This window comes from Alosa sapidissima, chromosome 15, assembly GCF_018492685.1.
Source record: "Alosa sapidissima isolate fAloSap1 chromosome 15, fAloSap1.pri, whole genome shotgun sequence".
Classification (NCBI taxonomy): domain Eukaryota; kingdom Metazoa; phylum Chordata; class Actinopteri; order Clupeiformes; family Clupeidae; genus Alosa; species Alosa sapidissima.
The window spans coordinates 30,010,099-30,022,455 of record NC_055971.1 but is presented as its reverse complement, the minus strand read 5'-3'; the positions used below and the strand labels follow the sequence as shown (position 1 = coordinate 30,022,455).

Genomic DNA, 12,357 nt, shown 5'->3' with positions numbered 1-12,357 from the left:
AGTGAAGCCAAATAGGTACGTAAAACCAATCTTTTCTTTGACCTTTTCTCTCTCACTCTTTCTCCTCTAACTCATTCTATCCACCATTCTCCTACACCCAAAGTAAAGCCCCCGGCCTTCTCATTGAGTGTGCGGCACGCTATGCTAACACAGCGCTAACACGCTATGCTATCACAGGGGAGCGTGGTGGGGGCCGGACTGACCGTGACATGCTCGTAGTCCTGTCCCAGCTCCGGGGAGCTGGCCACCACCTCCCTCTCGGCGATCCACTGCTCGAGCTCGTCCACCTCGCGGCTCAGCTGGTAGAGCCAGTACTGCTGCTCCAGACGTGACTTGCGCTCCTCCAGCAGGTCCTTCAGAGACACGTAGAGACGGTCGATCTGGGACTGACGCTTGCTGATCTGCTCACTGACAGGGAGAGAAGAGACAAGAGAGAGAGAGAGAGAGAGAGAGAGAGAGAGAGAGAGAGAGAGAGAGGGAAAGTATATGTGTGAAAGAGAAATAGAAGGAGATGGTGGGGAAGACAGTGTGTGTGACGGAAAAATAGAAAGAGAGGAGGATGGAGAGCAGAGAGTGAGAGAGAGAGAAACCAGAAAGGAAAGAGGGGAAAACACAGAGGAAGAATGGAGAAGTGGGATCAGGAAGAAGGAGAGGAAATAAGATGAGAGTAGAGAGACACAGAGAAGTAGAGACAGAAGTTTAAGGAAATTAAAAGCTGACAAATGGTGCAAAAGTATATGCAGTGTGAGAGAAAAGCTATTTTGGCAAAGGACACCACACACACATTAGAGTGTGAGGTTGACAGATTCTGTGAAGGTGATAGCCAACATGCACCTCCCATCTGCAGGATGCTGGGCAGAGGTGTCTGCTAGCACTGCAGACTTCAACACCACTAGCAAAAACTTTTCATCACTGAGTAGATTTCAAAGGATCACTATTTTTACCAATGAACAAGAACAAGGCTAAATCACAAACAAAGACATTCATTTACCATAACATAACAAATATTGAAATCTTGAATTTCCCCTTGGGGATCAATAAAGTATCTATCTATCTATCTATCTATCTATCTATCTATCTATCTATCTAATAATGCAATAACAACTGGGTAACAATGGGCAAACCAAGAGATCACTCAATCAGTTTTTATGTCCAGTCATATCACCCACATTTACAATGTGACCTTCAGCTTCTATTCAACTGTTGGTGTGCAGAGGACTTGCATGTGTAACGGAGGCGAACTGAGCTAGCATGCTAGTTGTGCGTGTAAATCCTCACACCCCTAACCTTAAGAACGCTTCTAACCGCTGAGTTGGAAGCCTGGGCATTTAGCTCAGTGGTTAGTCAGTGGTGTTCGACTCCCATGCCGGTGTGTGTTGAGGTGGCGGGTTCGAGGGCCGTGAGCGGCAGATGAATTACGACCTCGGTTACACATGCAACCTGTTACCCAGGACCCGTGGGCGTGGTCATCCTCTTGGTCTACCTCTGGACATTCTGGCGCTCACCTGTCGGGGTGTCCGAGCTCGAGCAGCTGCCGGCACTGCTGTGAGAGCAGGCCGATGGTCTCGGCGTAGTCCTCAATGCTCTGCTCCAACACCAGGTGCTTCTTCAGCAGCTGCAGGGTGCTCGGCTCGTCCTGTAACAACAACAACAATGCAGAGAAGAGAGAGGACAGAGCAGAGAGGGGAGAGTGGACAGAGCAGAGAGAGGAGTGAGAGGAGGCACAGGTCAGAGATGAGAGAGAGCAGAGAGAGGAGTGAGAGGAGGCACAGGTCAGAGATGAGAGAGAGCAGAGAGAGGTCATGTAATCCCTCTGTGACTCCTCTCTGTCCTTCTCAATGGACACCTCTTCATGTCCTCTGTGTCCTTCTCAATGGACACCTCTTCATGTCCTCTCTGTCCTTCTCAATGGACACCTCTTCATGTCCTCCATCCCCTCAGCTGGCCCTTTTTTTCCTTACACCTCTCAAAATACATCTACTGTCTAATTTGAAACATAATGATTCAATTTGACTTTTAAGACATCTGCGGTGTCTTTAAGTTGTGTGATACGTGCAGTGGAGTGTTAGGGCAGTGGGTTGCGGCCTCCGTATGGGGTTACGTATGGTATGGTGAGGTCGCAGGTCGCAGCCGTGGCCTACTGGTTAGATAGTGCTTCGGACCTGTAACCGGAGAGTTGCCGGTTCAAACCCCGACCAGTAGGCACGGCTGAAGTGCCCTTGAGCAAGGCACCTAACCCCTCACTGCTCCCCGAGCGCCGCTGTTGATGCAGGCAGCTCACTGTGCCGGGATTAGTGTGTGCTTCACCTCACTGTGTGTTCACTGTGTGCTGAGTGTGTTTCACTAGTTCACGGATTGGGATAAAATGCAGAGACCAAATTTCCTGCACGGGATCAAAAGAGTATATACACTTATACATTACATTTAGAAGACACTTCTTGACAAAAGTGACTTACATATGTCAGCTATATTACAAGGGATCACATTGTCCCCGGAGCAACTTGGGGTTAAGTGCCTTGCTCAAGGGCACAACGGTGGAAGCCGGGAATTGAACCGACAATTTTCAGGCTACTGCACGCTAGCCCAGCTCCTTAACCACTACACTACTAATACCCTACACCCCACCCCACCTCACCCCACCTCACCCCACCTCACCTTGCCCTTCTCCTCGTTCATCATGTGCAGCTCCTGCTCGCTGAGCCAGGCCTCCACCTCTGCCACGTCGAAGTAGTACTGCTGCGCCTGGTACATGCCGTCGAGCGCCAGCTGCCGCTGCTCCGTCTCGATCCACAGCGCCTCCCACAGGCCCGCCAGCTGCTCCAGGCCTCCGCGCACGCAGTCCGCCTCCGGGCTACGGATGGACGCGATGAGCGACGCACGCTCCAGTACATCCTCCACCCGCGCGCGGTGACCCTGCAGCTCACGCTGGAGTGTCTGGGGGGAGGCACAGGTTACGAGAAGAAAATATATATCCTGTTTCCCCATATTCTGTCTGTCTGTCTTATCTATCTATCTATCTATCCATCTATACATGTATAGAACATTTGTATGTTATTGCCTATAGAAAAGAGAAAAGATAAAGCTGAGGGATATACAGTACAAATACATAAAAGCCTTCGCTAGAGCTTCTAACTGGGTGTGTGGGTATGGGGTGGGGGTACTAAGAGTTTTGGAGAAGAGATTACAATAGAGAGTTATGTCAGTGTTATGTCAGCATGGTGTGTTCATTTCATTACATATAAACTCAACACTAGTCACAGCAACAAGATGAGTTGACTGGGTTCTGTTGAGTAGGCTAATCTTTTCTACAGTGTATGCTACACAAATACCTGACCAACACAAGACAAGGCCGGGCAATTCAAGAACACTTCAAATGAGCTCATATGTTCCAAAAGAACATTCCGGAGTGTTCCTGAGTGACTCAGCTCACCTGGTTCTTCTTCATGAGCTGCTGCACCTCCTGTAGGGTGTTGCCGTGCTCCTGCGATGTGGCCAGAGGGAGGCGCTCTTGCACCCATAGCTGCCAAACACAATGAGATGCCTCAGACCCAGACACACTGTGGCACTCTCAGAGGAGATGTAAGGGCTTATGTGGGTCAGACAGGTCACATTAATTAAATATAATTTAATCCTTCACGGCACTCATTTATATTCTGGGGTCTATCTGAGGGCTTTGATATTAAGTGATATAAACTGAATCCTTATGTCAACATGAATACAATTAAACATCAAGTGATTTGTAACATGTATGTTTCAGTACATGAAGCTAGAATTTTATAGAGTACAATTAATTCATCATAATTTTCATTTTCATTACTAAAACCATTAAAAAAACAAATGAATGAACCATGTCTGTGTCACTAGCACTGCATTGACTTACACATGGTAAAGGGGACATGTAGCACTAACAAAGACAGATGACACAGAGACGACAACACCAATCATGACCGAGAACCTCAGCCCACACGTCAATATGCTCTACCATTTATATGGATTAAATCTGTCACCACTCCAGGGTCAAAGGTCATTCTGTGAGTTCAGAGGTCACACTCACGATTTCGTCCTCCAGGTCGCGTCCCACTTGGTGCACCTCCTTGGAGGCGAGCAGGATGCGCCGGCGCTCCTTCAGCGGCTCGATGAGGCGGACGATGCGCGACTCCACGACTACCTGCCGCTCGCTGACGTCCTCCATGATCTGGCCCTGCTGGGGGAGGGACGCCGCCTCCTGCTGCAGCTCCCCCACCTCCTGGTACCACTCCTCCATCTGCGTCTCCATTGTCTGGGCGCCACACACACACACACACACACACACACACACATACACACACACACACACAACCATACACACACACACGCATAACCACACATTCATACACACACACACACACACACACACACACACACACACACACACACACACATAACCACACATTCATACACACACACACACACACACACACACACACACACACACACACACACACAATCATACACAAACACACAAACACATACACACATAAGGACGACACACACATACATACACACACAAACAATGCCGGCAGGCCGAACATCGCCACACACACACACACACACACACACACACACACACACACAGACAACACACACACACACACAGACAACACACACACACACCACCACCACCAAATACAGATGATGGAGAGAGATGGGGAAGTGGGAGAAATGGAACAGGGGATAGAGAATAGGAGGGAGGAGGAGGAGAAGGAGAGAAGGATGGAGAGAATAAGTGGATGGCAACGAGACCAGGAAAGGACATCGGAGACAATTAGGGGAAAACAAACGTGTTGAAATGGAAGGAACAAGAGGGAGGGATACAGAGATGGCAGATGAACGTGTACACACAGAGTCAGAGAGGTGGAGAAAAGGAGGCATTAGATTTCTGATCATAAACACACAAGGCCTGCGGAGAAGAACACACGCAGGACAGGAAAGAAAGAGAGAGAGAGAGAGGGAGACAGACAGAGGATTTAAAAAGAGAGAGAGAAGATAGAGAGAGGATTTAAAAAGAGAGAGAGAAGATAGAGAGAGGATTTAAAAAAGAGAGAGAAGATAGAGAGAGGATTTAAAAGAGAGAGAGAGAGAAGAAGAAGACCGAGAGAGGATTTAAAAAGAGAGAGAAGATAGAGAGAGGATTTAAAAGAGAGAGAGAGAGAAGAAGAAGACCGAGAGAGGATTTAAAAAGAGAGACTAGATAGAGAGAGGATTTAAAAAGAGAGACTAGATAGAGAGAGGATTTAAAAAGAGAGTGAGAGGGTTACACTTTGCACAAAGTGATTCAGTTGATAATGCAGATCATTAGTTGCTTCATATCAGCTGAATGTCAGACAACAATAGTAACAAGTTATACAAACGCACTTGAGTTTGATCAGTCATTTCAAGTTGATCTTCAACAACTTGTGTACAGGAACACTCACATATCTGATCTGATAGGAACTCCATCTGGGAGGTGGAGGTAAGATGGGGTGAAGTGGAGTGGGCACAGAATTGTGTCAAATAATAATTCAGTGACCCAGATGTCAAAACCCTATCAAATCAGTGTTTGGTATTACACTCTTCAAACTTAGATGAATGAAGCAAAAGTAATGTACAGGGTGCCACCTCTGGCAGTAATTCATCACACATCGCACCCAGGGCTGGTTTGGTGCGTCAGACACATGAGGGAGTGGTGCGTCAAACAGTCCCCACATCAATATCATTACATCTCCACACACTACACAACACAGCAGTCCTTCACTTCTCACAGACACTCCTCAGGGATATTTACATATTACATGTCATATACGCATAAACATATGCATCTTAGGATAGTGCATACATTATGTTTGTGTCACTTTGGATAAATGCATCTGCCAAAGGACAGCATGTTTACATGGTGTTTACAAATGTAAACAAACGTATATGAGTAATTATTTAATGGGGTTAAAATGGCCTTGATCAAAAAGGATCTAAGCACCCATAAGATGGTCAAATCGTTCTGTCATTAAAAGCAGCGGCACGAAGACCGACTGCAACCCGAGAACTGGACGAGGCGTTATGAAACAGCCACTCAGGGGTTTGGGCTGTGGAGGAGAGTCTCTGAAAATGTCCCAGGATTACTGTGTCTCACGAGACCCTAACACCAGCGGCAGCAGTGGCGGCAGAGCTGGCAGGATCCTGGGTGAGATTATTATGGGTTATAATCCTCTCACACGAGTGGCGGAGCTGGCAGGATCCTGGGTGAGATTATTATGGGTTATAATCCTCTCACACGAGTGGCGTTGACTGAGAGACAGACACGGCACCAGTGGAACACAGGTGTGAATAGGACAGGTGTGCAGCCACTTCACGTTCATACCACGGCCGCCGCCAAGGCAGAATGGGATCTAGAGTCTGGATAAGGAACAAGGCAGAATGGGATCTAGAGTCTGGATAAGGAACAAGGCAGAATGGGATCTAGAGTCTGGATAAGGAACAAGGCAGAATGGGATCTAGAGTCTGGATGAGGAACAAGGCAGAATGGGATCTAGAGTCTGGATGAGGAACAAGGCAGAATGGGATCTAGAGTCTGGATAAGGATCAAGGCAGAATGGGATCTAGAGTCTGGATGAGGAAGAGGGCAGAATGGGATCTAGAGTCTGGATGAGGAAGAGGGCGAATGCAAACACTGAATGACAAATGGGCCCTAGGAATGAATGGCACTCACAAACCTGAAGAGAGAGAGAGAGGATGAGGGACAGCACCTCTGTCCAACACACACGCGCACACACACACACACACATGCGCACACACACACACACACGCGCACACAGATACAGTATATACATACCAGAGCTAGTGAGCAGAGCAGAGCGGGAGGAGGGATATTGACACCACTCAGCTCCGCTCACTAGCTCTGATACACACACACACACACACACACACACACACACACACACACACACACACACACATGAACAGTACAGGAACCACAAGGTGAGGTATGAAGAGGGGGATCAGCAGTAAGGAAAGTAAAAGTATGGAAAGGAGAGCAGGAAACCAAAATCAGAAGAAGAAAAAAACAACAAGTGCTACAAATGAATCCAAATCAAGTCATTAGAAGATATGAACGCCAAAGCAAAATAAACAACAGAAAGAAAGAAGGAAAGAAAGAATGAAATAAGGGTACTTAGAAAGCATGTACCGGTAAATGTCAGAAAGTGAGTGTGAAAGTGAAGGAAAGAAAGAAAGAAAGAAAGAAAGAAAGAAAGAAAGAAAGAAAGAAAGGTGAGAAGCTGAAGAAGCAGAACTCAAAACAAACTGAGATGCTACTGTACCCCTGGTGGTGATGGTGGAGGAGGTGGAGGTGATGGTGTGGAGGCAGTGGCACAGGCCCAGAGCTCAAAGCACTTGCCCCTAAAGCAGCTCAAAGCAGCTCAATGCTCAACGCCAACATGCTGTCGAAGAGGAGAGTTATAAAGGTCGAAGGTCAATCTGCTTGTTAAGGTTACGGCTCCATTCAACCTCTCAGCTGACCTTATTGTAAAATAATACCTCTGCCATGTTTGCAGAATATACAACAGACATGACACAACATATAATATAAGCTATATAAATCAATTGCCTTAGGTACGGCAGCCTACAGAAGCAATATTATATTCAGCATCTTGTGTATTTAATAGTATAGCTTACTGTAAATGTTGACCAGTAGCATGTATTATGCAGTTGGATGCCTGATGCAGATGGGCTATATGCCTTCTCTAAGCAATATGATTCAAATGGCTGATAAAAACGTTGGGTCTCCTTTTGACATTAAAAAGTCCTTGACATACTAAAAGAATGAACTGAATGAGAGATAACACACTACATGCTAGATTGGCCTAACCTCGACTTGCTCCAGTTTATGCCGCAAAGGCACAGAACTGTTTGGATCAGAGTGTTGGTGAAAAATACATAATGGTTAGAACACGAGAACAGACACCAGAGATAAAAGGGACAGCACTGAGTGCCATGGTACAAACTTCAGAACATGCTAACAGTGCCATGGTACAAACTACAGAACATAACAAAACAAAAAGATGAATGATGTTCTCTTATCCTATTTACTGTTGAACAAAAGCCTGCAAGTATGCACTAATACACTATACTCATCAATTAAGCTGAGCTTTTGTGTGTTTTAATAAAATATACATTACTGACCTTACCCCTCAGCCTAACCTAACCCCAACCACATGTACATCTTCAAATAGCATGAACTATTGTATATTTTGAATAATTCATGATGAACAATTTAAACATACTGTTCCAAATAATTTATGAAGTATTAATAGTATTATGTACCATTGAAGCTGAGAGCATGATTCAAGCCTGCAGTACTGGTACTCCTTTTAGGCCTGTTTTAAGACTTTGCTTACTTGCCCTGTAACTTGCCCTGAAGAAGGCCTCTATGGCTGAGAGGTTTAATTTGTCACTATACCTATACCCGAATAGCCATATATAGAGATTATAAATAATCTCTATATAATAAAAATAAAGATTTTAAGTGCATTACCATTTTGAGTGCCACGGATTTCTAAAACCTTATTCATGTGTTAAGGTGATACACGGGGCGACTTTTTGAGCAATGTTGCTGGGCAACCACATAAACGGTTCCATGCGATCTGACTGGATGATCAAGACAATTTGCCTATTGGTGATTAAAAAGCACTCCTGAAATAAAAAAAATAAAAAAAATTGGTGCCCAGTATCAATGGGAATGTGCCAGGACAACAGTACTCAGGAACATTGCCCACCAACATCGCTCAAAACGTCGCCTTGAGGATCATCAGCTTCAGACATCCCTTGGAGGACACGGCGGGGGGCAGCTGTGGCGTACCTGCAGTTTCTTGAGGTGCTTGTTGACAGTGGTGAGGTCCTGCCCGTAATCCTGGTGGGCCAGCTGGTTCTCCAGCTGCCCCAGGCGCTGGTCCAGGCTGGAGTAGCTCTGGACCAGCAGGTCGGCCCGGTTGGCCTCGAAGAGCTGCCGCGCCTTGGCCTGCGTGGTGCTCTCCAGGTCCTGCCAGCACTCGCGGATCTCGCCCAGCTTCTGGGCCACCGCGTCACGCAGCTCTGGCTTCTCCTCCATCAGATGCTGGCCCTCCTGCAGCGGAGCAGCGGGGGGGGGGGGGGGGGGGGGGAGAGAGAGAGAAACAGATTTCTTGTGTTAAGACAGTGGAGATGGTTGGGGTTAGCGCTTCGGACAAAACATGCCTTCAGGCACTGGCATACATAAAACAGCATCTGCACAAGCAAAATAAAAAAGAGGGGGCAGCCGTGGCCTATGGGGGCAGCCGTGGCCCACTGGTTAGCGCTTCGGACCTGTAACCGGAGGGTTGCCGGTTTGAACCCCGACCAGTAGGAACGGCTGAAGTGCCCTTGAGCAAGGCACCAAACCCCTCACTGCTCCCCGAGCGCCGCTGTTGTTGCAGGCAGCTCACTGCGCCGGGATTAGTGTGTGCTTCACCTCACTGTGTGTTCACTGTGTGCTGAGTGTGTTTCACTAATTCACAGATTGGGATAAATGCAGAGACCAAATTTCCCTCACGGGATCAAAAGAATATATATACTTATACTGGTACAGAGAAGAGAAAGGACAGAGGTCAGAGGACAGAAAGAGGTGTCTTGACCACAGTGATATGAGGGGTGTTTCAATATCTCTCTAAAGAAGAGAGAGAGAGTTGACACAATAAAAAAGACAAGGATTCAGCGGTTTTGCAATTGTGTGCATGTGTGTCTACATTTTTGGCTGCTCCAATTGCTACAATGTGTTGCACATGTAATCTATGCATGTGTTAGCAATGAGATGTGATTGTAATGTATGCATGTGTTAGCAATAGTATGTGTTTGTGTTGTATGTGTGTGTGTGTGTGTGTGTGTGTGTGTGTGTGTGTGTGTGTGTGTGTGTGTGTGTGTGTGTGTGTGTGTGTGTTGTTTGCAAATCTACACTGCATGTCTATATGGTGTGTGTGTGTGTGTGTGTGTGTGTGTGTGTGTGTGTGTGTGTGTGTGTGCGGCTGCGTGTGTGAGTCTGTGTGTGTGTGTGTCTGTGTGTGTGTGTGTGTGTGTGTATGTTAGTCTGAACACAATGCAGCATCGCCCCCAGCTGATGCCCTCTATCCTATGGAGGTCAATCAGAGGAAGGCTGAGTGGGAGGAGAGAGCAGCTATAAAAAGCCCTCGCCTGGAATCAGCGGTCCTCATCTAGCGTCTCAACCCGCCCTGGTCAGGCAAGACAGCCCTCCCAGATACTCCAGCCACATGTTCTCAGATGCAACATCTCCCAGCTCATACTTGCAATCTATTACACTGATCGCAGTTCTAAAGAACATGGAATACAGAATACTGCAAAAGAATGCTAAAGACCATTAGCCTGTGATGGATGTGTATTATGCATGATTTTATAGTAGTCTGTGATGGATGTGTATCATGCATGATTTTATAGTAGTCTGTGATGGATGTGTATCATGCATGATTTTATAGTAGTCTGTGTTGAATGTGTATCATGCATGGTTTTATGTTAGTCTGTGTTGGATGTGGTTTTATATTAGTCTGTGTTGGATGTGGTTTTATGTTAGTCTGTGTTGGATGTGTGCCATGCACGGGTGTTGGATGTGTGTTGGCAAGACAGCCGTACCAGATACGCCAGAGCTTGTGTTCTGGACGCTCCGTCTGTAAGCTCATACTCTCAATCTATTACTCTGATTGCTTAATTAGTATGGAATACAGAACACTGTGAAAGAATGCTATAAAGACCATTAGGGTGTGTTGGATGTACACCATGCATGGTTTTATATCAAGTCAGTCACACCTTATCACATGTATAAAGAATCTTTGAAATCCCCTCCCCCCCAAAAAACATGGATGATATTACAATTATAAGTTATATCATTATCATACATTCACAAAACATAAATGAAAGAACAGGAGTGCTCAAAGGAGAACAGAAGGTCTTTCATTCATGCTTGCATCTCTCCATTTCATTCACCCTATCCCTTCATCCTCCTCTCTCCACCTGTCTCTCTCTCCCTCTCTGTCTCGTTCTCTCCCCCTCTCTCTCTCTAGGTGACTGCACACTTGTCCCCAGCAGCCGAGGTCGTCAAACGCATTATCAGCCCATTTTATATTCATAGCCACACAAACACACCCAGAGCTCCATCTGCCCCCCACCCCTCCTCTCCTCCCTCCCTCTCTCCTCTCCCCTATCTTCCCCCCACCCCTCCTCTCCCCCCTCCCTCTCCCCTATCTTCCCCCCACCCCTCCTCTCCCCCTGCCCCCCACCCCTCCTCTCCCCCCTCCCTCTCTCCTCTCCCCTATCTGCCCCCCCCTCCTCTCCCCCCCTCCCTCTCTCCTCTCCTCTTTCTCTCCTCCCCTCCACTCTTGACGTCACACACACACACACACACACCCCTTCTGCCCATCTGAATCAACCACGTTGAAGACCATGGAAGTTGCACCCCCACAACACACACACACACACACACACACACACACACACACACACACACACACACACACACACACAGACATCCCCCCCTCACATCATCACACATCATCGCGCACAGAACCCTTCTCAACCATCCACCCACACACATCCACTCACACACACACACACCCACACCCACACACATCCACTCACACACACACACACACACCCACACACACACCCACACCCACACACCCACTCACACACCCACACACCCAATCCACCCTTTCGTGGCTCCCTGGTCCATTGTAACGCTCCCTGTCTCTAGGCTGGTGAGGGGGGTTGGGTTGGATTTCGGCTCTGGATGCGCGTTTAGGGGCTCCCTGTTCCAAGCCTATGGACATGAAATCGAGTGAAGTGATCTATACATCTCTCTCTCTCTCTCTCTCTCTCTCTCTCTCTCTCTCTCTCTCTCTCTCTCTTAGGGGAATGAAGGGATGTTGCTAAAATCCAACACTATTTTCTGCTAATTAAGACATTTGCCAAATGAGCGGCGTTGGATACGAGTGTCTTTTGTTATTCTAGATAAATAGATAGATACTTTATTGATCCCCAGGGGAAATTCAATATTCTATCCATCTATGTTCTACTCATCCCAGTTCCTCCTAGGAGGCATCTTTGAAGAATGCTTTCCAGAGCAGAGTCCTTATAGCATCCTCACCCCTCACTCTCAAATAGCATTCATCACTCCCACCTGGAAATGCACTCTGTGGGCTTTTCCATCAGATGGGGTTCACTCCCAGATGAAGCACACAGCTAACGTTACTAAAAACAGTATATCTTTTGCTCCTTTGATGTCCAATGAATAAGTCTCATTTGCGCGTTTCAAGCTGTGGAGATTCA

The 12,357-nt window shown here is 47.0% G+C and overlaps 1 protein-coding gene across 1 annotated transcript in view; it reads right to left on the bottom strand.

Annotated features, from left to right (window-relative positions):
* LOC121684053 (spectrin beta chain, non-erythrocytic 4-like) overlaps positions 1-12,357 on the bottom strand; it is a 93,798-nt gene that overhangs the window by 20,438 nt on the left and 61,003 nt on the right. Inside the window, 6 exon segments of the mRNA XM_042063983.1 lie at positions 204-408; positions 1,506-1,636; positions 2,656-2,934; positions 3,431-3,520; positions 4,055-4,279; positions 8,870-9,133. Coding sequence (XP_041919917.1) covers positions 204-408; positions 1,506-1,636; positions 2,656-2,934; positions 3,431-3,520; positions 4,055-4,279; positions 8,870-9,133 — 1,194 coding nt within the window.